Source organism: Callithrix jacchus, chromosome 14 (genome assembly GCF_049354715.1).
Source record: "Callithrix jacchus isolate 240 chromosome 14, calJac240_pri, whole genome shotgun sequence".
Classification (NCBI taxonomy): domain Eukaryota; kingdom Metazoa; phylum Chordata; class Mammalia; order Primates; family Cebidae; genus Callithrix; species Callithrix jacchus.
Window position 1 is genome coordinate 24,407,467 of NC_133515.1, and position 25,914 is coordinate 24,433,380.

General features: G+C 39.9%; 1 protein-coding gene and 1 pseudogene across 1 annotated transcript; both read left to right on the top strand.

Moving 5' to 3' along the window:
- Positions 1 to 8,708: 8,708 nt before the first annotated feature.
- On the top strand, positions 8,709 to 10,037 carry LOC108588105 (DNA-directed RNA polymerase II subunit RPB4 pseudogene; annotated as a pseudogene).
- Positions 10,038 to 22,164: 12,127 nt separating this feature from the next.
- On the top strand, positions 22,165 to 24,510 carry IL36A (interleukin 36 alpha). Its single transcript, XM_003734694.5, is given in 5 exon segments — positions 22,165 to 22,174; positions 22,267 to 22,380; positions 22,899 to 23,038; positions 24,264 to 24,373; positions 24,375 to 24,510. Coding segments are annotated over 5 exon segments (465 nt in total). The 3' UTR covers positions 24,466 to 24,510.
- The last annotated feature ends 1,404 nt before the right edge of the window (positions 24,511 to 25,914 follow it).

Sequence of the window (25,914 nt, forward strand, 5' to 3'; positions counted from 1 at the left end):
TGCTTTCTTTTAGTAGTTTCATAGTTACAAGTCTTTCATTTAAGTATTTAATCCATTTTAAGTTAATTTCTGTATATGGCGAGAGATAAGAGTCTAATTTCATTTCTCTGCATGTGGATATTCAGTTTTCCCAACATAAATTATTTATTATTTTTTTTAATTGTACTTTAGGTTCTGGGGTAAGTGTGCAGATCATGCAGGATTGTTGCATAGGTACACACATGGCAATGTGGTTTGCTGCCTCCATCTGCCCGTCACCTACATCTGGCATTTCTCCCCATGTTATCCCTTTCCAACCTCCACACTCCCCCACACTGTCCCTCCCTTGGCCCCCTACAACAGATCCCAGTGTGTATGCTCCCCTCCCTGTGTCCATGTGTTCTCATTGTTCAACACCCGCCTATGAGTGAGAACATGCAGTGTTTGATTTTCTGTTCTTGTGTCAGTTTGCTGAGATTTATTTATTTATTATTTTTATATAATAATAATGACAATTATAGGATTTACTATAACAATTTTTAATACTCTTAGGTGGGTGTGTGTGTCTGTGTTTTAACATTTTACAAATTACCAGAAAGGCACTCTAATGCCATAGAAGATGTAGCATTTTTAGTGTAAAGAAATTTTTATAGTCTTGACAAAAATCCTTTAGAATTCTGTCAAAAAGCAAATTAATTTCCTATTTCATGAATTAAAAATTAAAAGAGACTTACAAAAAGCTTTATTGTTTTAAATCATGATTCCCTTCTCTTTGGGGGACAAAACAGTATCTACTTTAGGTAGATCTTCCTCAGACTTTGAATTTGTATTATAGTATATACTATAAACTTACCCCTATGTTTAGAGATCTTATTTTTAATTAAGTATGCAATAATTCCCACACCTTTAATAACTCTGTTTAGCAGCATTAGTTGTGATGATGCTAAAATCTCTCATATTTCATTTTTTCTCAATGTTATCTCATCAAACAATTAAGACTTATGGTTAAAATATAATAAATATATAACAGAAAGATATATTTATTTGACACAAAGCTTGTTGCCTAGTATCATGTTCACAATGATGGGATCCATGACTAAGTCATTCGTGTCCCCAGTGCCTTGGTGGTAGGTCTTCATCATTAAATCTCATGTTATTACTTGATCACTTGTTTTAAGTAGTGCCATTTGTTTAATAATTTGCTTAAAGTAGTGTTTACTATTGGTGTATAAAAATGCTACTGATTTTTGAGCAAAGACCTGGGACAAACCCAAATGCTCATCAATGATAGACTGGATAAAGAAAATGTGACATATATACACCATGGGATACTATGCAGCCATAAAAAGGAGTGAGTTCATGACCTTTGCAGGGACATGGATGAAGCTGGAAACCATCATTCTCAGCAAACTAACGCAGGAATAGAAAAGCAAATGCCACATGTTCTCACTCACAAGTGGGATTTGAACAATGAGAATACATGGACATAGGGAGGGGAACATCACACACTGGGGCCTGTCAGGAGATGAAGGGTAAGAAGAGGGAGAACATTAGGACAAATACCTGGTGCATGTGAGGCTTAAAACCTAGATGATGAGTTGATAGGTGCAGCAAACCACCATGGCCCATGTATGTAACAAACCAACATGTTCTGCACAAATATCCCAGAAACTTAAAGTAAAGAAAAAAAAATGCTACTGTTTTTTGAATGTTGATTTTGAAACCTGAAACTTTACTGAATTAGTTTATTAGTTCGAACAGATTTGTATTCAATGTTTAAGATTTTTAATATATAATAACATGTCAAAAGCAAACATGGACAATTTATCCTTTATAATTTGGATGCCCTTTCTTTCTTTCTTTTGCTGAACTTGATCTGGCTAGGACTTCCAGTACTATGTTAAATAGAAGTGGTTAAAGTGGACATCCTTTTTGTCTTCCAAATCTTAGAATAAAAGCTTCAAACATTTGCCCATTCAGTATGATATTAGCTGTGGGTTTGTTCTATATCACCTTTATTGTGTTCAGATACATTCCTTCTATACCTAATCCATTGAGCATTTTTATCATGAAGAGATGTGTTGAATTTTGTCAAATTTTTTTTCTGCATCTATTGAAATGATTATATATTTTTTCTTTTATTGTGTTTATGTGGTATATTGTATTTATTGATTTGTGTATATTGAACCATTCTTGCATACCTGAGATGATTCCCACTTGGTTATGGGGAATAATCTTTTTAATTTGCCATTGGATTTGGTTTGCTAGGAGTTTGTTAAGGAATTTTGCATCTATGTTCTTTAGGGATATTGGTCTGTAGTTTTCTTTTCTGGTTATGTTCTTGTCTGGTTTTGGCATCAGGATGATGCTGGCCTTGTGGAATCAATTTGGAAGAATTGCATTCTCTCCAACTTTGTAAAGTAGTTTGAAAAGGCTTGGTGTTAGTTCTTCACTAAATGTTTAATAGAATTCAGGAGTGACGCCATTAGGTCCTGAGCTTTTCTTTGATGGGAGACTTTTAAACTGCTGATTCAATCTCCTTTCTTAAAGCCTGCTCAGGCTTTTTATTTCTTCACATTTCAATAGTGGTAGGCTTTATGTGCCCAGGAATTTATCTATTTCTTCAAGGTTTTCCAATTCACTGGCATATACTTGTTCATAGTAGTCTCTATGATTCTTTGTATTTCAGTGATATCAGCTGTAACATTTCTTCCCTGATTTTATTTATTTGAATCTTCTCATTTTTTCTTAGTCTAGCTTACAGTTTGTCAATTTTTTTATTGCATTTTAGGTTTTGGGGTACATGTGCAGAACATGCAAGACAGTTGCATAGGTACACACATGGCAGTGTGTTTTGCTTGCTTTCTCCCCTTCACCCACATTTGGCATTTCTCCCCAGGCTATCCCTCCCCACCTCCCGTTCCCACTGGCCCTCCCCTTTTCCCCCCAATAGACCCCAGTGTTTAGTACTCCCCTCTCTGTGTCCATGTGTTCTCATTTTTCATCACCCTCCTATGAGTGAGAATATGCGATGTTTCATTTTCTGTTCTTGTGTCAGTTTGCTGAGGATGACGTTCTCCAGATTCATCCATGTCCCTACAAACGACACAAACTCATCATTTCTGATTGCTGCATAATATTCCATGGTGTATATGTGCCACATTTTCCCAATACAGTCTATCATCATTGGTCATTTGGGTTGATTCCAGGTCTTTGCTATTGTAAACAGTGCTGCAATGAACGTTCGTGTGCATGTGTCCTTATAGTAGAACGATTTATAGTCCTTTGGATATATACCCAGTAATGAGATTGCTGGGTCAAATGGAATTTCTATTTCTAAGGCCTTGAGGAATTGCCACACTGTCTTCCACAATGGTTGGACTAATGTACACTCCCACCAACAGTGTAAAAGTGTTCCTTTTTCTCCACATCCTCTCCAGCATCTATTGTCTCCAGATTTTTTAACGATTGCCATTCTAACTGGCGTGAGATGGTATCTCAGTGTGGTTATGATTTGCATCTCTCTGATGACCAGTGACAGTGAGCATTTTTTCATATGATTGTTTGCCTCATATATGTCTTCTTTCATAAAGTATCTGTTCATATCCTTTGCCCAATTTTGAATGGGCTTGTTTGTTTTTTTCCTGTAAATCTGTTTGAGTTCTTTGTAAATTCTGGATATCAGCCCTTTGTCAGATGGGTAAACTGCAAAAATTTTTTCCCATTCTGTTGGTTGCTGATTCACTCTAGTAACTGTTTCTTTTGCTGTGCAGAAGCTGTGCAGTTTGATTAGGTCCCATTTGTCTATTTTGGCTTTTGTTGCCAATGCTTTTGGTGTTTTGTTCATGAAGTCCTTGCCTACTCCTATGTCCTGGATGGTTTTGCCTAGATTTTCTTCTAGGGTTTTTATGGTGCCAGGTCTTATGTTTAACTCTTTAATCCATCTGGAGTTAATTTTAGTGTAAGGTGTCAGGAAGGGGTCCAGTCTGCTTTCTGCACATAGCTAGCCAGTTTTCCCAACACCATTTGTTAAACAAGGAATCCTTTCCCCAGTTGTTTGTTTTTGTCATGTTTATCAAAGATTGTATGGTTGTAGATATGTTGTGTTGCCTCCAATGCCTCTGTTTTGTTCCATTGGTCTATATCTCTGTTTTGATACCAGTACCATGCTGTTTTGATTACTGTAGCCTTGTAGTATAGTTTGAAATCCAGTAGTGTGATGCTCCCCGCTGTGTTCTTTTTGCTTAGAATTGACTTGGCTATGCGGGCTCTCTTTTGGTTTCATATGAAGTTCATGGTGGTTTTTTCCAGTTCTGTGAAGAAAGTCAATGGTAGCTTGATGGGGATAGCGTTGATTCTGTAAATTACTTTGGGCAGTATAGCCATTTTCACGATATTAGTTCTTCCTAACCATGAACATGGAACGTTTCTCCATCTGTTTGTGTCCTCTCTGATTTCGTTGAGCAGTGGTTTGTAGTTCTCCTTGAAGAGGTCCCTTACGTTCCTTGTGAGTTGTATTTCTAGGTATTTTATTCTTTTTGTAGCAATTGTGAATGGCAGTTCGTTCTTGATTTGGCTTTCTTTAAGTCTGTTATTGGTGTAGAGAAATGCTTGTGATTTTTGCACATTGATTTTTATTATCCACCTTCTGAAGTCTAATTCCGTCTTTTCATCACAGTCTTTCTCCGTCCAGCTTTGTTCCCTTGCTGGTGAGGAGTTTTGGTCCTTTCTAGGAGGCGAGTTGTTCTGGTTTCGGGTGTTTTTCTCCTTTTTGCGCTGGTTTCTTCCCATCTTTGTGGATTTATCCACCTGTCGTCTGTGTAGTTGCTGACTTTTCGATTGGGTCTCTGATGGACGCCCAGATTGTTGATGATAAAGTATTTCTGTTACTTGGTTTTCCTTCTACCAGTCTAGCCCCTCCACTATATGACTGCTGAGGTCCACTCCAGGCCCTGCTTGTCTGGGGTGCACCTATAGCAGCTGCAGAACAGTGAGGGATGCTACCAGTTTCTTCTTCTGCTATCTTTGTTCCAGAATGATGCCTGCCAAATGTCAGTCTTTTGGATATAGAGGGGTCAGGGAGCTGCTTGAGGAGACAGTCTGTACTTCATAGGAGCTCAAGTGCTGAGCTGTGAGCTCTGTTGTTCATTCAGGGCTGTTAGGCTGCTACGTTTAATTCTGCTGCAGCAGAACTCATTAAAAAGAACCTTTTTTCTCAGATGCTCTGTCTCAGGGGGGTTGGGGCTTTCTTTGTGAGTGTCCCTTGTGCTGTCCTGCGCAGCTAGGAGGCAGTCTAGTCACTATTTGCCTGTCAAGGCCCCGCCCTGCTGGTGTGAGGTTCACCCTGTTGCTGCAGGCTCTGCCCTGCTGCTGCGGTCTCCGCCCTGCTTCCACGGGCTACTCCCTGCAGCAGAGTCTCTCTGTTGTAGCGGGTTACCTTGGCAACAACAGGCTGCGTCAGTAATGGGTGTGTACCTCAGTAGGGGTGGATTGCCTCGGTAATGGCGGACGTCCCTCCCCCACAGAGCTGCACTGTCCTGGGTTCAGCTGTGCCCTCAGGGAACCTCTCCACCCGGAGCGTTTGGAATCGCCATTTTGTTTGTCCCACTGTGCTACCCCAAACGCTGTTTCCCTGGAATCTCCTGGCCTGGTTCACTGTCCAAGTCCCATTCAATCTCAAGTTCAGCCCTCTCAAGTCTCTGATTGCCAGTTCAACAGGGCACCCGGACCAGTGCGCTTTGTGCGGAGCGCTGTGTAGCGCTGCTGCGCTACAGCACCAGCCGCCAGCTGCACCGGCCAAAACCTCTGTCTGGCGTCCCATGTCTCTTTTATACCTGGGAATTTCCCCATTCTGTGGGCAACAAAGATCCGTCTGGAAATGCAGCCCTGACTCACCCTCTTCGTGCATTCACCAAGAGCTTCAATCCTGGGTTGTTCTCACCACGCCATCTTGAGTCCACCCCATTTAAAATCTATTTTATCCAATATAACTATAGCTACTTCTGCTCTCTTTTGGTTTCCCTATGCATAGAACATCTTTTTCCACCCTTTCACTTTCATTGTACATGTATCCTTATAGATGAAGTGAGTCTCTTGTTAGCAGTGGAAGTTGGGTCTTTTTTTTTTAATATTCAGCTACTCTATGTCTTTTTATTGGGTAATTTAGTTCATTTATATTTAAGGTAATTATTAATGGTAAGAACTTACTCCTGCCATTTTGTTAGTGTTTTCTAGTTGTTTTGTGGATCCTTTTTTTCTTTCTTTTTTTCTTGCTGTCTTCCTTTGTAGCTAATTTTCTTTAGTCGTATACTTTTATTCCTGATTTTTATTTTTAGTGCATAGGTTTTTGCCTTGTGGTTACTATGAGGCTTACAAAACTTTTTATGGTTGCAACAGGTTATTTCTAACTGATGACAACTTAAATTTGATTGCAAAAATTTCTACTTTTAAATGTCAGTCCTCTCTCAGTCATAATTCTTAATTTTTGATATCATGGCTTATATCTTTTATATTGAATATTCTTTGAGAAATTTGTATAGTTATTATTTATAATAGTTTTGTCTTTTAACCTTCATACTAAATTTATAAGTGATTTACAAACTACCATTATGTTAATAGAGTATTCAGAGTTTGATTATGTACCTACTTTTACCAATGAGTTATATTCTTTCAGATGTTTTTGTGTTATTCATTTGCATCTTTTTTTAATCTGCAGAACTCCCTTTAGCATTTCTTTTAAGACAGGTTTGGTGGTGACGAGTTCCCTCAGCTTTTGTATGTCTGAAAAATCTTTATCTCACCATCATTTTGAAATACAGCTTTGCTAATTAGAATATTCTTGGTTGGCAGATTTTTTTCTTTCAGCATTTTAAATATGTCATTCTATTTTCTCCTGGCCTATGAGGTTTCTGTTGAGAAGTTTGCTGTTGAGCAAACTTCTATATTATGTTATTTGCTTCTTTTCCCTTCCTACTTTCAGGATACTCTTTTTGTATTTGACAGTTTGATTATTATATGTTGTGGGATAGTCTTATTTGGGTTAAATTTGATTAGAGATCTTTGACCTTCCTGTACTTGGATGTTTATATCTTTCTCCAGGTTTGGAAAGTTGTCCATTGTTATTCTCTTCCTTTCTGTTTCTTTACTCCCTCTTGAGTACCAGTAACCCATACATTTGCTCTTTTGATGTTACCTTATAAATCCTATAAGCTTTCTTCAAATTTATTTTGATTCCTTTTTCTCCACTGACTGTCTACTTTGAATTACCCTGTCTCTGAGTTCACTGATTCTTTTCCTGTTCTTGATCAATTCTGCTATGGATGGTCTCTATTGTATTTTGGTTTTTTTCTCTTCTCAGCTCCAGGATTTCTGTTTGAGTTTTTATGTTATTTCACTATCTTTGTTAAATTTCTCTGACAAAATTTTGAACTGTTTTTCTGTATGTTCTTTAAGTTTGCTAAGTTTCCTTTAAACAGGTGTCTTGAATTCCTTGTCAGGCAGTTCTCCAATCTCCATTTCTCTAGGGCCATTCACTGGCACCTTGTTTTGTCTGCTTGTTGAAGTAATCTTTCCCTGATTTATCTTGATTCTTGTAGCCATTTGTAGATGTCTGTGCATTGATGTAGGTACCTTATCTAGTCTTTGCAATCTGGCTTTGTCTGAGAGCTTTCTTTAGCAGTAAGCCTGCCTAAAGATTCAGAGAAGTTTGACTGGTGAAGTCCCTTAAGACTGTGACCACTTCAGCAATTGCAGCACTAGAAGCTGCTCTAAGTCCAGGACCACCATGACCAGAATCTTTTGGCAGCAGAGGCTGAGGCAGCATGGGTCACATCCAAAACTTATAGTCTCTGAGACCAGCATACCACTAGGGAAGGCATGCTCAAGAACACGGCCACTATGGCATGCTCACTGCTGGCGTGACTTGTGTCAAACTCAAATCCAACTCACTGGTGCTGGGGTAGAGGCTCCATCTACAGGTATAAGCCTGGTGGTAGGGATTAAGTGGTTTGTCCAGTGGTGGATTTTACTGTGGCAGGCCTTGTACTGAGTTCCAAGGTGAAGTCTTAACCTAAATTCCTTTTTCTTTCCTTTACCCAAAGAGATAATGTCTTTGTCTGTACTACACTGCCTGACGTTGTGGAAGGGATGATGTGAGTAATGTAAAACTGTCCTTTCTGTTCTCTTCAATGTATGTCTTATTATTATCATGCTAAAATCAAGTACTGTGATCTCTCATCTGGTTTCCTTTGTTCTTGTGATTTTTTGGGGCATGAATAGTTGATCAAATTGATGTTTCTGTGTTGGATGATTAACGCAAAGTCCGACTATCTCCTTGCTCTGCTACTCTCCTCTAATGTTTTCTTCCTCAGCTGTAGTTTTATAAAAATCAACATTAAAATAGGTATAAAAGCTAATTAATTCTGGAATATTAAGTAGAAGAATTAGTCATTGGATATTTACTCCTATACTCACTGCTAATCAATGGCAGCAGGTCATTACAGCTGCCAGTTTGCATTATTAATTGAAAGATGATGTCACATTTGCTTGCAACATGATTATGATTGTAAGTGTTACAGCATCTCCATCCTGCTACAAGCTGTGTGATGATTTTGTATTATCACCTTTTTTCTCTACTGTGAAATGCTTTGTTTGTTCAGGAACTGATACCTCGGCCTTTCACTTGGCACAAATGTGAGCTCAAACAAAGCTCAAATATTAGTCCTAACATAATGTGGCTGGGCTCAAGGGTAAGATATTCATTCTGGTGATACAGAAGAGGCTCTGATAACAAAGTATAATCAAAATGAAAACATTAATTTATAATAATCGCATAGAAAGCATGTGGAACCCAGAAAACACAGATTTATGTGGGCTCTCTGACTTACCCATCACATGTGAGAAATACTGTATTATGCCATGGTATATGAAATCATGGAGGATCCCTATGACGAGCAATATCCTCATTTTCAGATGAATAGCCTGGTCCACATCTGGTTTTTACACATTTGCTATAGCACATACTTTTGCTTTGAGAAGCACAAGCTGTAGGCTATTACTCATTGAAGAATTTGGTTTCTTTGGACCTTTAGCTGTGACATGGTAAAAAGCCCCATAAACCTGCATACCTCAACCATACCTCAGCTTTCTGTTGAAACTGCTCTCTATAACCCAAATGTGAATAAGTAATTAAGGACTGTAATTAAGACTGTAATTGCCACCCTACACAATGTGTAAACAAATGCTAATCTTGATTTTTGTGAACCACTTAAGTAACAATCAGAATGTCAAAAGTCCCCTGGCCCTTGGAATGTCCAGAGTCCCGCACCCTCATCTCCACCCAAGAGGTGATTTACAGAATCCACTAGCCCTCAGAACGTCTGAAGCCCCTTACCCCCACCCCTGCCCCTCACTCTCACTCCTGAGGTGGTTTTACAGGTATAAAAGGTTTTGACACCCTCCTTTCGGGGCCACGGGTTGGAGAGACGTGAGTCCTTCATGGCCACCAGCAATAAAGACCCTGCAATTTAGCATACTTTTATCTTGGTGTTGACTTTCTGTGCTCAGGCCAGTACAACAGTGGCAAGCACAGTGGTGGCAGCAGGCGGCAGCAATCTACAGGCTGGCGACATAGAGGAGGACACTTCACAGCTCATCTTTCCTAAAGAGTTTGAAACAGCAGAGACACTTTTAAATTCAGAAATTCATATGCTTCTGGAACATTGAAAGCAACAAAATGAGAGTACAGAGGATGAACAAGAATTCTCAGAAGTCTTCATGAAAACATGAAACTACACAGGCTGTTTCACTGGTTTTGAAAACAGAGAGACCATTTCCAGTGTTTATATCCTGTTACTCTAGAAAAAGCTTCATAAATTTGAGTTGGTCTGTTTGGCTAACCTTTGTCCAGAGACTGCTGAGGAGTCCAGTTTCAGGCTCGGAGGGGTGGTTTGAAGATGAAGAGCTGCAGCAGCTTCTTGATGATATTTAGACAAAGCACAGCTTTCAGTATTAATCTCCAAACATCACTGCTGCTTGGAGAAACTATGTCCAAGTTTGGATCTGGGGCTGACTTGCACAGAAATTCTATTGTAGATGACAGTTGGAATTCCTTTGGAGAAAACAGCCCAGCTTGGAGTTGGGTTAGGTTACTATTTCAAAGAACTCTTAGGCTCAGGTGATATGTAATCTTGGAGCACCCTTGTGCAGTGGCTGCCAGTGGCTTCCTGAGTGTGCCTCTGGGAAGTGTGAGGTGGTGGGGGTGGGAGTCATATAAGCCACACTGTTGACTACCTCATTCATGGTTTTTGCCCCCTGCATCATCTTGTATTCTTAATACTTCATGTTTTAATTTCAGAGTGTTTATACTTTTTGAAACTAGACCAGACATAGTAGACTTCATAGAGAAAGACAAGTTTTACCTAGATGCCAAAATGCCAAAGGAAGAATTAAACCACTGTTATTGTTTTGAGTTGTTGTTTTAGAGATAGGGTCTTAACTTTGTTGCCCAGGTTGGAGGAGTACAATGGTGCAATCATGGCTCACTGCAACCTTCTGGGATCAAGTAATCCTCTTGCCTCAGCCTCCCAATTAGCTGGTGCCACAGGTGTGCACCACCACTCTCAGCTAATTTTTAAAAATTTTTTATAGAGTCAAGGTCTCACTATGTTGCTCAGACTGGTCTTAAACTCCCGGGCTCAAGTGATTCTCATGCCTTGTCCTCCCAAACTGCTGAGATTACAGGTGTGAGCCACTGCACCTGGCCTGATGGAGTATGTAAAGCTCCTGAATCTCTCTGCATGCCTGTGCAGCTACTGTGTGGAGGCTTCACACAGCTCTGTGTCAGATCCCAGGTCCTGGTGGTGTGAGCTCACTCCACCTCCTGGTCTGAGGGTTGCAAAGATTCATGGAAGAAGCATGGTTTCCAGCTTGCCTTGGCTCTGTGTCACTACCAGGTGGACCAACACCTCGCCCTGCTTTCCTTTGTTCTCTGTCAGTCATGTTATTTCCCTGATCAACCCCAATGTGAGTACCTGGATATTTCAGTTGAAGGTGCTGTATTTACTCACCCCTTTTTGTTCTTTTTTACGAGTGCCACACATGGCAGCTGCTTCTAATTGGCCATCTTGGCCCCACCAGCAGTTTTTAATTCTAAAGAAAACATTAAGTGATTCAGGAGATGAAATGTAATCATAATTTACTATATGGCCTAGTTGTCCATAATGTTTATATTGTGATAATAGTGTATACTCTATCCAAAATTATAATGTAAATATTTGGAGGGATGCATGGATGAATGAGTGTGTGTATGTTTGTGTAACAGGAAGTTAGATGAGTTGTGTATGATAATTAAAACTACTTTCCATGGAAGGATGTTTACATATAGTGGCTCAAACTTAAAAATCAAGAAGTAGCACCACACTCATAGTACTTCAAAATGTGGAGGTAAATACAAAAACAATTAAAAGAATAAAAACTGGTTTTCTCTGAACAGCAGGAAATAACTATTCTGTTTTATAACAAGACTTGCCTCCTTCACTAACTTTTAAAATTATGTGCCAGTACAACTTCAATGAATATTTGAAAATTGTGCTTCCATATTGGTTGGGCTGTCTTCCAGTGGCAATATAACATTTCTCTAATTACATAAGATGCCATGAGCAGGAGTCCATGTACAAGCTTGTTTCCTTACTACTCTGGAATCTTCCTCTGTTATGTGGATTGGAAACCAAATGTAGTTTCTGAGCTCTAAGAGGTGCAGTCACATGTCATTCACCACAGGGAGGCATGGGGGTTACAGAAAGGCCAGCTTACCTCAGCATTACAGTGATGAACTACCTCCCACCCATAATGGTGTGAGCCAGCTTACAGAATGAGTCATCACTATTAGTCTAACCCTTCCTAGGAGGTGGTGGCCTGAGAAAACAGAATACATTTATGTGAAGCTTTTGTTTCTGGAGATGAAAATAGCAGAACCAAGATGATTGATGAAAAAGTTTGTTGTTGTACCATATGGAAAACTCAGGCTGTGGTCATGGTCTTTGGGTGAACTATTTTCAAGTAAGTTGTCTACCCCTTGATATTTGAGTTTAATATATTTTCCTTTTGTTATTAATACTCTTTCTGTTTTAGGCAAATTGTGATTGTCAATTTTGTTAATGGGTTGGAAGCCATAGACTGGGAAAGCAACCCTCCTTTTCTGCACTGGAAGGATGCACCATCACTATGCCTGTGGGACCTTACTCTGAGATTGCCTTGGATTAGAGTCCAAGTCTATGAAGACGGACTATGTGTTTTCATTCTTTGTGGGTCCATGTCTTTAAATTTTGATATAGTATATTTACACTTAAAATCATCATAAAGGATTTTATTTTAGTTTTTCTTTCTGCAATATTTAGATAAAAGACTTTCTGGCTTTCTCATATGACTGACTTTATTTTTTCATCTGTGTTACAGATGTCTGATTTGTTTCTGTCTTTTAAATATTTATTATTTTGGTTTATTTTGTTTGTTTAGATTTACATGTGACTTTTAAAAAAGATTCTATAAGAATTTAATTAAGTAATGAGATTATGTAAACACTCAATAAATGACAATAAACTCAATAAATAAACATGAAGGTAAATATCAAAAACAGTTGAAAGACAATAAACAATAATGCTTGTTGTTGTATTATCGTAATTATTTCTAGGAAATCCAGGCAATTGCTCTAGGACCCATTTTCTTTCTATGGTCTAAAATAAGTACTGAGTAGAGTAGGTTAGAAGGAATATTTGTAACAAATATATCCAAGGTCTGAAGGGACCTTGTATAAACTCATCATCCAGCTGAATAAACAGAACTAGAAGCTTTGGAAGAATTGGATGCCCATCCTCTATTGTATCCTCTTCTCTTCCTTCCCACAGATGTAACTGTCATCCTAAATTTGATGGTAAATATTCTCTTAAATTTTGTTATAGTTTTATCATCTATGTATATGCCTCTAAAATAGATATTATTTAGTTTTGTATGCTTTAAACTTTATATAAATGAAATAATACTGTATGCATTCTTTTACATCTTGCTTATTCACATCCTTGGGATTCATTCATGGTGGTATGTCACATCAGTTTGAGTTCTTTGATGAGAAGACGTCAAGAGACTTAATGGGAGACATGCCTGAAGGACAAAAAAAGAGAGGGATCAGGAGTAGGCAGGGAGAGCATTTAGACTGTGAAGCAAGACTGACACCAATGAAATAAAGAGAGAAGAAAAGGCTGGGTGTGGTGGCTCATGCCTGTAATCCCAGAACTTTGGGAGGCCAAGGCAGATCACTTGAGATCAGGAGTTCGAGACCAGCCTGGCCAACATAATGAAACCCCACTTCTACTAAAAATACAAAAAATAGCTAAGCATGGCAGTGTGCACTTATAGTTCCACTTACTTGGGAGTCTGAGGAAGGAGAATCACTTGAACCCAGGAGGCAGAGGCTGCAGTGAGCTGAGATCATGCTACTGAACTCCAGCTTGGGCAACAGAGCAAGACTGCATTTGAAAAAAAAAAATGAGACAAGGAAGGAGGAGTAGTTTGGAAGAGCTTCAGACTGCAGGGAAGATGTGAAGCTCTGAGAAAGTCTCAACCTGGCAGATGGGAAAGCCCTAGAGCAAAGGTTGGCTGTAAAGGCATTCCACATCAGCAGGAAAGGCTGCCATCTTTGACCAGGAGCTGTCCAACGGATGCAAAATTGTTACAGCTGGAGGTTGTCTTCCAACTGTTATCCTTGTAACAGGTTCTCTTAAAGGGAAGGCTGAGAGTCTCACCTCAATGCTCACAATCCATTCTTATGCTACATGGACCCCATCTTCTATCTATGTTTGGAAGCAGATCCTCCATGTTTCCCATGGGTGTCTTCCTGAAGGGAAACTTAGCAGAGGAATGTTAGTGAATGGACTACAGCACCCATTTCTATAGTTGGGCCAACAATTTGTTCTCATCATCTCTTGCCTCCACTGTCTATTCTAAATTTCCTTTACCCTAAGCTAATAGCTTGGCAGGTTTTAGTGGCTTTTCTGGGGGTGTGGTCAAACCCCTCACTCTGGCAAGCATATACTTCTTGAGCTGAGGTTGCTGCATGTCTATTCACAGTTAGTTAGGCAAAGGAATACCAAGAGGTGTCCAATGGATCACCTGGGTTCCACAAATATTGCACACATATTCCCCTCTGTCTTTAGGTGTAAAAGGAGCTATATCTTCTCTTACATATACTGCATCCTGATGGATAGCAGCCCATCCTTCCGGAGTGTTATCACTTACATGGTGCTTCATGTATACTTTCAGTAGTCCACTCAGTGCTCCATCAGATTTGCTACTTTTGGGTTGATCAGTGAGTCCAGGGAAGTAGTGGAGCAGTAATTGACTTTCAGGGGTTAATTACTACTTTTTCAGGATTTTTTGAGCCAGTTGGCGCTTGAAATGGCCCATTATAGGGGTATTTACATCAAGGAAATTGATAAATACTGCAAATCAGGTTTTTTGTTTTGTTTTGTTATTTTTTTCTGGAGAGCCAGTTATTAAAAATGTACTAGCATTCCATTAAATGAACTTAATGATTATGGACCTGTTTCAGCTCTTCCTTCACCATAGGGTTAGTGTTTTGGTTAGATGCTATGTTGATTTGTAGTCCCTGTTGGGATTCCATAGGCCACTGGATAGTGGTTACAGCTGAGGATAAATGTAAGAGAGCAAACCCACACCCAGACTATGTATTTATCCCTGTGAGGACAAACTGCTTTCCTTCCAAGAGGGAAGGGGCCTGATATACTTAACCGGCCACACAAATTTTATCTCAGAATATTCTTGATTTGCCTTTAATCTGGAAAACTTAAGAAGTTTTTCAGAGTATGAAGTTCCATTGGAAGATTTTCCTTTCTGCATTTTGAGATATCATTCTACTGCCTTTTGACTTTCATGGTTGCAACTGAGAAGTCAGTTGTCAGTCTTTTGCATCCTTGAAGGTAATGAGTTTTTATTATCTGCTACTTTTGCCTTTGGTTTTATGAAATTTTATTCTGATCTGTTTAGAAGTGAATCTTTAAAAAACTTAGCTGGGCATGGTGGCTCATGCATGTAACCCCAGCACTTTGGGAGGCCAAGGCAGATGGATCACTTGAGGTTGGGAGTTCAAGACTCATGGAGAAACCCTGTCTCTACTAAAAATACAAAATTAGCTGGGCATGGTGGTGCATGCCTATAATCCCAGCTACCCAGGAGGCTGAGGCAGGAGAATCACTTGAGCCCAGGAGGCGGAGGTTGTGGTGAGCTGAGATTGTGACATTGAACTCCAACCTGGGCAACAAGAGCAAAACTTCATCTCAAAACAATAACAACAACAACAAGGAAATTATGTTATTTGAGATTTATTGTGTTTTTTCAACCTGTGAATTGGTATCTTTATCAGTTCGAGAATATACCCAGCCATTCTCTCTTCAAATAATTACTCTGTCTGACTTTTATTTTTCCTCTTAGGAATCCAATCAATATCTTAGACCTTCTCACTTTCCTCTTCACATTTTTTCCACCTTCTTTTGTATTTTCCTGCTTTCCTGTGCCTGTGCTGCAATCTGGATTTCTTCTCATTTGTCTTCAAAATTGCTAATTCTCTTTTCACTGTGTGTGATGCCTGCTGCTAAATACAGCTATTGGTTTATTTAATTTAATTTACTTATCATATAGTTATAGAGGTCCTGTTTGACTCCTTCAAACCTGTCACCTTCCATAGTTTTCTGTTCTAGAAAAATATTTTTATGTTTGTCATTTGTTTCTTAAACATGATTAGAATGGTTGATTTGAGCTGTGTGTAAAAAAATAACAAAATCTGAAGTTTGTGTAGGTATTTTTCTGCTGTCTTGTTTTGTTTGTTTCCTTTGTTTCTTTTTTCTTGTTCTTGTTCTTGTGACCTTGTTTACTCATATTCCTGGTGATCTTCAACTATGTATGGACTGTGCCTTTGAAAATGTGTTTTGGTGATTCTTCTCCCCTACAGAGAGATTTTCTTTTTGCTTTTTGTGAAATGCGTTTAGCCTACATTAAACTGAATACAGTTTGAGTGTTTTTAGTTCAATGGAGCTATGAGTATTCAGGGTGAGAATCCTTGTGAGAGTCTGTCCCTGGCCACAGACCTCCAGAAATGGCCCCTTTTCTTTTTATCTTTCCTGCTTCTCCTTTGTTTAGTGCCAAGATAGCCATCTCCATGGTTCTTAGAGATTGGAGAAAGGCAATCTAGATTTCATGAGCTTGTTACCCTCCCAGCCTCAGCCCTGTGCCCTGACTTTGTTCTTTTGTGCTGGTGTGACTACAGTACTGAGCATAAGGTACTATACTGTAGTCACACCAGCTATATTGTCAAGCTTTGCCCTGGTCACTGTAGTCACTACAGTGCTATGTGGTCAGAGAACATGTAGTGGTTTTAATGTTCCTTTATTTTAGATCCTGATTCTGTAGGTCTGGAGTAGGGCCTGAGATCCTGCATTTCTGAAAAGCTTCCAGATAATGCCAGTGTATCAGCCATAAACTACATCTTGAGTGTTAAGGATGTACCCAACAAGGACAATTTTTTCTAATGATTTGGCAATATGTGCATAATAGCAGCCAAAATAAATGGTATAAATTATGCTATAAGATTTAAGAAAAATTTGTAGGGTAGAGGTGATTATATTAAACCTTGAACTGAGTCATGAAGGATAGATAGGGATGGACAAAGGAATGAAATCCCAAGACAGGTCTAGTTCTGAATAGCTGAAAAGAGAGGGAAGGCTGCAACTCTAGGCTTTAATCCTACAGAGTTCTTTTCTTGCAGAGTGAGAAGTTTCCTTCATCATATTTGTTTCAGAGTCCTTTCTCAGGAGCATTCACCATTTTGGCTATAGAGGATGTTATCTCCATGCTATAGAGAAATAAGTACAGGTCTTGGACAATGTTGAGATGTCAACCACCACCTGCAGAGGTCTGGCCTGCAGACCCTGACTCAAGGAAGGCTGGAAGAATGCACTTCATACCATTACATTGATACAAGTGGGCTAGGGATGGCCCTTGGCTACTTTCAGAGGGGAAAATGCAACCAATTGACCAAAACTCCCTGTTTGTCCACACATTTATTCATAACAGAGGTTCTAAGTCACCACACTTGTGGATAATTAACATGATTAAAGGAGTGGTTATATAAATAATAAAAGCTTTACGATTCAGGCCCAGAGTAAACCCTGTTAACAGGTAATTCCCCTTTGATCTCCCCCTGAGAGGACCACCTAGCACAAAGTTTACATGAGTAAACAGTTAGAGTGGAGACAAAGGGATGTGGGGTAAACAGACTTAAACTGGGAAGGCCTTTGATCGTCCCTGTCTTCTCCCTAACTCAATCGACTGGTCAGCCACCTTAAGCTTGCCCCAATAAAACCTTTCAGCCTTCCAAAAGGTTTGAGACTATAATCTATAACTTTCCTTAATATGCTTTTTAATGTTTTGCCAGCCATCCTGAGTGAATAACAACACAATCTGATATCACCACAGCCCTCACAACTTCCATTGATGGCACTGTAGTCTAAGTATCCAGACCATATAGAGCTCCATGTTATCTATGACATGAAATAAAATAAGCATTTTAAAGGACCTACATCTTAGCTGTTGTCACAGATGAGTTTACATTAGTATGTGTGGCATCCAAACCAATATGTTTTGGCTGTTTTCATCTTCAAGCCTATGGAAAGTCCTTTGGCCTCTTTCCCCAAGGTATTTATGTGATTCAGTTATATTTAGAGAGAGTGGGGCTGATGTCATAGGCTCTGAACTTTCTTCTTTGAGTATAGAAATCATCTTATGGAAATGGAGACCTGAGGAAGCTCCTCTATATAAGCTCAGCTGATTCCAAATTCTAATTTTGACTCAGTGATACCTGCTACACATTTAAGTTTTGGCTATTCATGATTTCACACTCCTCAGGGAATGATTGTGGGGCTACCTGGGACAAGATTTCAATGGCCTTTTATTTATCATATCATGCAGTAAGAATATCTGGAAAGGAGACAGGGTGTAAACAGGAGGTAATTCTCCTTTTGGCCACGTAGGCCATTGATGAAGTGGCACAAAAGTCACGATCTGAGATGATCTATTGGTAGTCACAGCAAAAATGCTGACTGACCTAAACAAGTCAATCTGGGGCCTGGTGACAGACATAGGGGACTCATTAGGTCAGTTGCTCCAGGAAGCTGTCACTTATAGGAAGCTTTGATGCTCTTCTTTAACCTGCATAACAACCCAGCAAGGTGCAGTGCATTTCACATGAATCATCTGAGGATCAGGGATGTGACAGAATTTCTCCAAGGACACAATTCCAAAAGTTGCAAAACCTAATTTTGAATGAACATATTTTGAATACAAGTATCTTTCTTTTGAGCACTGAACACTATGTTAGTTTGGGTTCTCCCCAAGACAGACCCTGGATGCAGGGAGCTCATTTAGGAGATTATTCCAGGAAATTCAATAGAGAAAATGCTGGTGATCTTGTTACTATTATAGGGCAATTCTGAGAAACCTTAGTGTTATCCTATCAGAGGATGGAGAGGCTGAACGTTTGCCTACCAGTTTCTTCACTTCCTGAAGTTGTCCCTGAGATGGAAGTCCTAGAAGTGTGAAGCTGACAGGTGTTAGAATTTCCCACAGCAGTTGTGAACTCAGGTTGTTGAAGGTATGGAGCAAAGCACCAACAGTATTACCTCAGCTTCCTTTTGTTGAAGACCTAACATCAGGCACTGCAAGTTCAGAGCACTGGGGCATCTGGCAGCCAGGCTTCTTCCTTCCCCTCTGTATTAGTTAGGATTTGTCAGAATCAGTAGGAAGTGTGTTTATGTGTACTCTCTCTCCCACTTTCTCTCTCTCTCTCTCTCTCTCTCTCTCTCTCTCTCTCTCTCTCTCTCTCTCTCCCCGCCCCCCCGTCTCCCCCACCCAGTGCTTTGTATATGCAGGTTCAACCAACTAGCATTGAGGGATGCTGAACCTGTGGATAATGAGGGCTGATTTTTTGTACAAGTGTGTTCTGCAGAGTCAACTGACAAACTTGTATATCTGCAAATTTTGGGTTTGGGGGTGTCCTGGAACCAATTCCGAGGGATGACTGTGTATATAGATAAACAGATATACAAGGAAACTTTTAGAAGTTTGTGGAAATGGAATTAATAGATAAAAATAAAAAATATAAATTTCATTTCTCAACATAAGCTCCATAAAGTTTAACACATTTTTGCAAACAATGATTCTAGTCATTTAATCAATCCCTAAAGAATTGAGAGTTTAGGAATTTAACATGTCAATATCTTTTTTCTTAGATTATTAACTAAAGGAAAATGGGTGTTCTTTAAATATTTTTTAAGATTAAGAAATAAAAGGAAGTCAGAAGAAGCCAAATCAGCACTGCAAGGTGGATACCTAATGATTTCCTATTGAAACTCTCACAAAATTACCCTTTTTTGATGAGAGAAATGAGCAGGAGCATTGCTATAGTGAAGAACTGTCTGACAAAGCTTTCCCAGGAAGTTTTCTGTTAAAGCTCTGGCTAATCTTCTCAAAACACTCTCAAAATTGGCAAATATTATCAATCTTTGGTCCTGCAGAGAGACAACAATAAAAATGCCTTGCGCATCTCAAAAAACTGTGCCATGACCTTTCTCTTGACTGCTCCACTTTTTCTTTGTCTGGACCACATCTGCCTTTTGGTAGCCATTACTTTGATTGGGCTTTGTCTTCAGGACAATACTAGTAAATCCATGTTTCATGTCCTGTCACAGTTCTTCAGATCTTGATCCCACTTGTTAAGATTTTTCTTTAAAAGCTTTGCTCTTGCCTGCAGCTAAACTGAGCACTATGGTTTTGGTACCTATTGAGTGAAAGTTTGCTCAACTTCAATTATTTTTTTTAAGATGGAGTCTTGCTCTGTAACCCAGGCTGGAGTGCAGTGGTGTGATCTCGGCTCGTTGCAACCTCTACCTCCTGATTTCAAGCGATTCTCCTACCGAGCCTCCAGAGTAGCTGAGATTACAAGCTCCTGGCACCACGCCTGGCTAAATTTTGTATTTTTAGTAGAGACAGGTTTTACCTTATCGACCAAGATGATCTTGAACTACTGACCTCAAGTGAACCGCCTGCCTCAGCCTCCCTAGTTTCTAGGATTACAGGCATGAGCCATCACACCTCAACTTTAATTTTTTAGTCATAATTGTGTAGGCTGAACAATTGAGATGTCTATGATCTTGGCTATTGTATCTGCTGTTAGTTTTCAGTCCTCTTCAAATAGGGCACAAAAATATTTACTTTTTCCTTGCAAAGTGATGTGGATGGTCTGCTGCTGCAGGTGCTATCTTCAATATTGTCTCACTTCTTAAAATGAGTTATCCATTGTAAACTGCTGATTGCTTTGGAGCATTGTCTCCACAAACTTATCATAAGCCATCAAAGATTTCACCATTCGTCCACCCAAGTTTCACCATAAATGTGATGTTTGTTCTTGCTTCAATGTTAGAATTCATGTTGCTCTGATAGGTACTCTTTTCAAACTGATGTCTCATCTTTCTTAGTGTCTCTCAAACTAGATCCTGTTCAAACATCTTACAAGAAATTAGTACAAGTTTATTTTGGTGCAAAATGATTCAAAATCAATGCATAATTTTTTATAATATGCATTTTCCATGAAAGTTTTGATGATCTCTTGTATGAAAGGGGATTTATTAGGGGAATAAGCTCATGCAATTTTGGAGGCTGGTAAATCCCATGACAGCTGGAGACCCTGGGATGCAGGTAACATGCTCAGTTCAAATCCTAAAGCCTCAGAACTAGGAAGCCAATGGCATATTCTCAGTATGGGATAGGAGCCTGAGAACCTGGGAGATGCTGATATTTTTGGAGTTCAAAGTCTGGAGTTATAATGTCCAAGGGCAGGAGAGAAGAATGTCCCAGCTCTAGGAGAAGCAGAAAATCACCTTTACTTTGCCTTTTTCATGCCCTTTAGGCCCCCGGTCAATTGGGTGGATCCCACTTATATTGAGGGCAGATGTTTCCCACTAGTATACTGAATTATACACCAATCTTCTCTGGAAACACCCTCATAGGCACATCCCAAATTAATACATTACCAGTTCTTTAAGTATTCCTCAAACCAGTCAAGTTGACACTTAAAAATAACCATCACTCTAATTATAGTATAGATAGTGATCTAGAGTCCATCAAAGTGGCTATGGTGCTCAGGAGCTGGCTTTGCTATGGTAAGACTCCCTTGGTGGAGAAGCAGCATGCACAGTGGCTCTGAAAAGCTGGAGGGAGGGTCACTGGGATCAGTGCATTTCTGGCCTGAAATTGGCCAAGAATATAGTCTGTGGACTAGGAGTGGTTAGAAGCTACAGAGGTCTTAAGAGACCCATCTCTCCTCAGTCTACCTTGCACCTACTGGGGGCTCCCATTCTTAGGAATAATTCCATTGTTTTATTTTGTGGCATTGGAGATGAGTCATTGGCCCTGAAGAAGTCCCATAGTGTTTCTCAACTCAGTATCTGTGACTATATTTCCTGCCCTTAAAAGCTTAGCATGCCCTCATTTTTCAGGGTGCTTGGATAAGTCTTAACCATGCTATTCACATAAAGAGTTACTAAATCCTCTGGCACCAGGAACTAGAATGGGCAGTCCCACCCCCAATGAGGCATAACTTCCTTCCTGGCCCATGTGGATAAAAGGCCTGGGCCCTGCTACAGCCTGTCAGAACACACGAGTGCAGTAGAAGCATACATCATAATGATAGGGATACAGGGTCCTTTTTAACAGGTTATTAGTGTGGCCTATGCTGAAATGTCTGGTGACTTCTGATTTTTTTCTTGCTTCCAGGTCTTTGGTCTTAGCACTCTCTGTCATATTTGGGTTCCTGGGTCTAGGCCTGAGCAGAATTCATAGGTGCAGCAGCTTCTGCTGGAGGTAGACTGCATCAAAGAAAGTAAGGGAATTGGGTGAATTCTGGGAATATAGATTCTGACTGGGGGTCACTGCTGGGCTGGCCACCAGTCCTTCTTCTGACCCAGGGTTAAACTGTGGCTTGGAACTGACTCAGGTCCTCTCTTGCGGTTGGTCTGCACATAAAAGGACTCCTATCCTTGGTAGTTCTGAAACAACACCACCACAATGGAAAAAGGTAAAGATCCTCATGGAAGGGCAAAAAATTGACAAGGGGACAATATTCTGTGCTTTCATTCTTACTAATTTACATTTTGACTTTCTCAACAGTGTTAAAATCTGTCAGACCTCAGCTGAGAAGCATTCAGGATATCAATCATCGGGTGTGTATTCTTCAGGATTGGACCCTCATAGCAGTCCCAAGAAAGCACCATATGACTCCAGGTGAATAGCCAGGGTCTGTTAAAGGCAGCCCCTTTGACCAGTGCAGTTGTGTGTTTGGTGCTCAGCCTTTATTCCACAGTGGGCTTATTAACTGGACATATCTAGAGAGAGGATCATCTCATGGACAATAATGAATAGAGGGTGAGCATAATGTTGTTCTGGGACTATGGTCATGAAGTCAGAGAAGAGAGAGAAGGCTTAAGGGAGACTGAAGGGTCAGCCTATGAAAAACGGTGGAAGACAAATTCTAAGAAACTTCAAGGAGTAAGACTAGGACAAAAGAGTGTAATATATAAGGATTAGTTTTTGAATCCATGAAAGACTGACTTTTCTAATGGAAAGTGTTCCCCAAAGATAGGATGGCTGTTGGGTTAGGTGGTGAGAGGCAGGATGGCCACTCTGAGTGCACTGCAAGTGTCAGTTAGCAGATTCCAGCCCCTGTTGCCCTTAAAACTCTGACTCAGAGATACCACCCTCGAAATGGCACCTGAATACCACTTTTCATGTCATGTTCCCAGTCACTATTGCCTTAATTTCATGCCAACATGTGGAGACCCTTGAGAAAGACAGAGGGAACCTCGTCTACCTGGGACTGAATGAGCTAAAGCTCTGCCTGAAGTGTGCTAAGGTTGGAGAGCAGCCTGCACTGCAGCTAAAGGTAAGTGTGCAAGACAGGTCCTGCCAGTGCTTGACTAGGAAAGGAGCTCATTTATTTGATAGAAACTCAGATTTTAGGATCTTTTAAAAGACAATATGCTTATTATGCTACACATATTTATTTTTGGTTTCTTTGGGGTCGAATGTGTTATGAAAGAATAAGAAAAAGTTTCAGGGATGTTTTGAAACAAACCTACTAAAATGACTTATTTTAATTTACAAATATATTAATAATTTGGCAAGGATGATGTCTAACTTCAATAGAACACACACACACACACACACACACACACACAGAGTAAAATCAGCAAGGACATTTTAGCAGTTAATTATCCCAAAGTAGATGAACTTATTAAAACATCGTTTCAGCAAAAAATGCATTGCAATTTAAAATGAACAAACATAATTCTTTGTAATGAACACTTTAATAATTGCAATTTTTCCATTATTAAAGAAAGATAATTAAAGCAGGCCTTTGTGTACTACAGGAACATCTTGATCATTTTCAGGAAATAAGCATAGGCAGCCACTCAATTTGTTGACAGGATATAAAACAGTGGCTTTCAACCGGGAATGATTTTGCTCCATGGACATTTGCCAATGTCTGGAGATGTTTTGGTTGTGACAACCTGGGATGGGGGTGTGTTACTTGCATTTAGTGGATAGACAACTGGGATGCTGCTAAACATCCTATATTGTACAGGACAGATCCTGACAACAAGGAATTATTTTGCCCAAAATGTCAATAGTGCTGAGGGTGCAGAAACCTGACAGAAAATAACCATGTTTTAATTTGGAATTCACAGTAACTGTTAAATAAATATTCTTTAAATTTCTCTGTTTCTGAACAACAAATGATGGCTCAATCAATGCTTTGTTAGAAAAGTATTTAAGTTGTGTGATTTTTTTTTACTGTACTTTAGGTTCTGGGGTACATGTGCAGATCATGCAGGATTGTTGCATAGGTACATATATGGCAAGGTGGTTTGCTGCCTTCATCCCCCCATCAACTATATCTGGCATTTCTCCCCATGTTATCTCTCCCAAACCTCCCCACCTTTCGCTGTCCCTCCCCTAGACCCCCAATCCTGTAATATGAAACAGAGGTCTCCAAGCTGCTTGAGTGAGTAGGGAATGCTATCTTGGACATGGCATATCAGTGCGTAGAGAATGTGAAACATTCAAACAGTTATGTTTCTTGCTGGTGTCTCCTTCACACCCTTCAGGAACAGGATATAATGGATTTGTATGACGAACCCAAGCCTGTGAAGCCATTTCTCTTCTACCACAGTTAGAGTGGCAGAAGCTCCACCTTTGAGTCTGTGGCCTTCCCTGGCTGTCAGCTCTGAAGGAGGCTGTCCTGTCATCCTTACCCAAGAACTGGGGAAAGCCGACACCACTGACTTTGGGTTAACTATGCTGTCTTAAGGTTAGTTTGGGTTTGGAGGTTGGTCTCCATGCAGAGAAAATCTTGGTATAATCTTAGCCTGAAACGGGCAGGGAGGATCTGTTATTGGACTTTCCACATAAGGGTATCCTGCTGCCTCCCAGTATATTCATTCAGTGACCTAAGGGCTAGACTGGGCTACGTGCCCTCTCCCAGGGTCCATGTGGAAAATAGCCCAGAGGGCCTTGCCGTGAGCGTGTGGCTGAACTATGGCATCATTACAAGAATAATAAAGAAAGCTCTACTTAACATACTTGGTAATAATACTCCAAGTAAAAATGAGAGGGTGACTCTTGAATTTTAAGTCCAGGTCTCTGGATTTTCAGATATATTCCTCTGTGATAGTGTATCAAGACCTTTTGGATTCTGACAAGGAGAAGCAGATATGGATGTTCCATCAGAAAGAGGAGTCCCAGAAAGAAGGCTGCACAACTCCTGGGCTTGGATCATGTCTCAGTGAAGTGATATATGCTGGTGCTGGTTTGGGTGAAGAACTGCTGTTGTTTACAAAGCTTTCACCTAAAGTGTTATCACTGGATCCCAGAAAGCATTAAATTTGTGAAATAAAAATTTTGTCATCTCAGTCACTCTTTTATGAATCAAATGGCTTTAATGGAATATGGTGGTAATAGTATCGATTCCTTACACTTCTAAGGAGTTTTATAGTTTGTAAAGCAGGCTCACATAAAGGCTCCCATTTCTAAGAGAAACCAGGAAGATTGTTGGGCAGGGTGGTATCTTCCTAACCCTGGGTTTCTCAAGGCCTCACTAATGGGTACGTGGGACAAATAGTGCTTCACTAGTAGAAATTTCACTCCATATTTCAGTGCACAATGCAGGTTCACAGCTAGCTGAAAAACTTCCTGCCCCTTCTGGCAAGGATTTCCGAGAGTCTCCTGTGAGTTTTTCCTGTGAACTCACACACCATAAACTGTCATGGCTCCCACTCATCTAGAGAATACTGTTTTTAATTCTGTCTTATTTTGAAGTAAGTTTTCTTCTTACAGAATATTAGTTGAAACTTTATTTCTTTCCATATTATGATTTCCAAAATGGTTAATCTGTGTAGTTCTGTTGTAGTGTTTACTTTCCATTATATTTTTACTTGTCCCTAAGCTTTGGAGGAAGATGTGGAAATACTGTTTACCTGAGCACATTGATGACTTCCAGGGCCCTGCAGGCATTGCCCCAACCTCCTCATCCCATCCTGGTGCTTTCTTCCATTCAGCATTTGAGTCACCACATTACTGTCAGAGATTTCATTTATTCCTGGTGACAGCCTAGTGCACCCCAGGTTTTTAATTTCTCATTGTTCCTACTAAAAAAGTAGAATTTTTTCTCCTCTGCCTTTCCCTGTGCCTGAAATTTCTCTAGACCTGTGGGATGACCAGGACACCTAGGAGAGTGAAAGGGGCCTATTAATAATTACA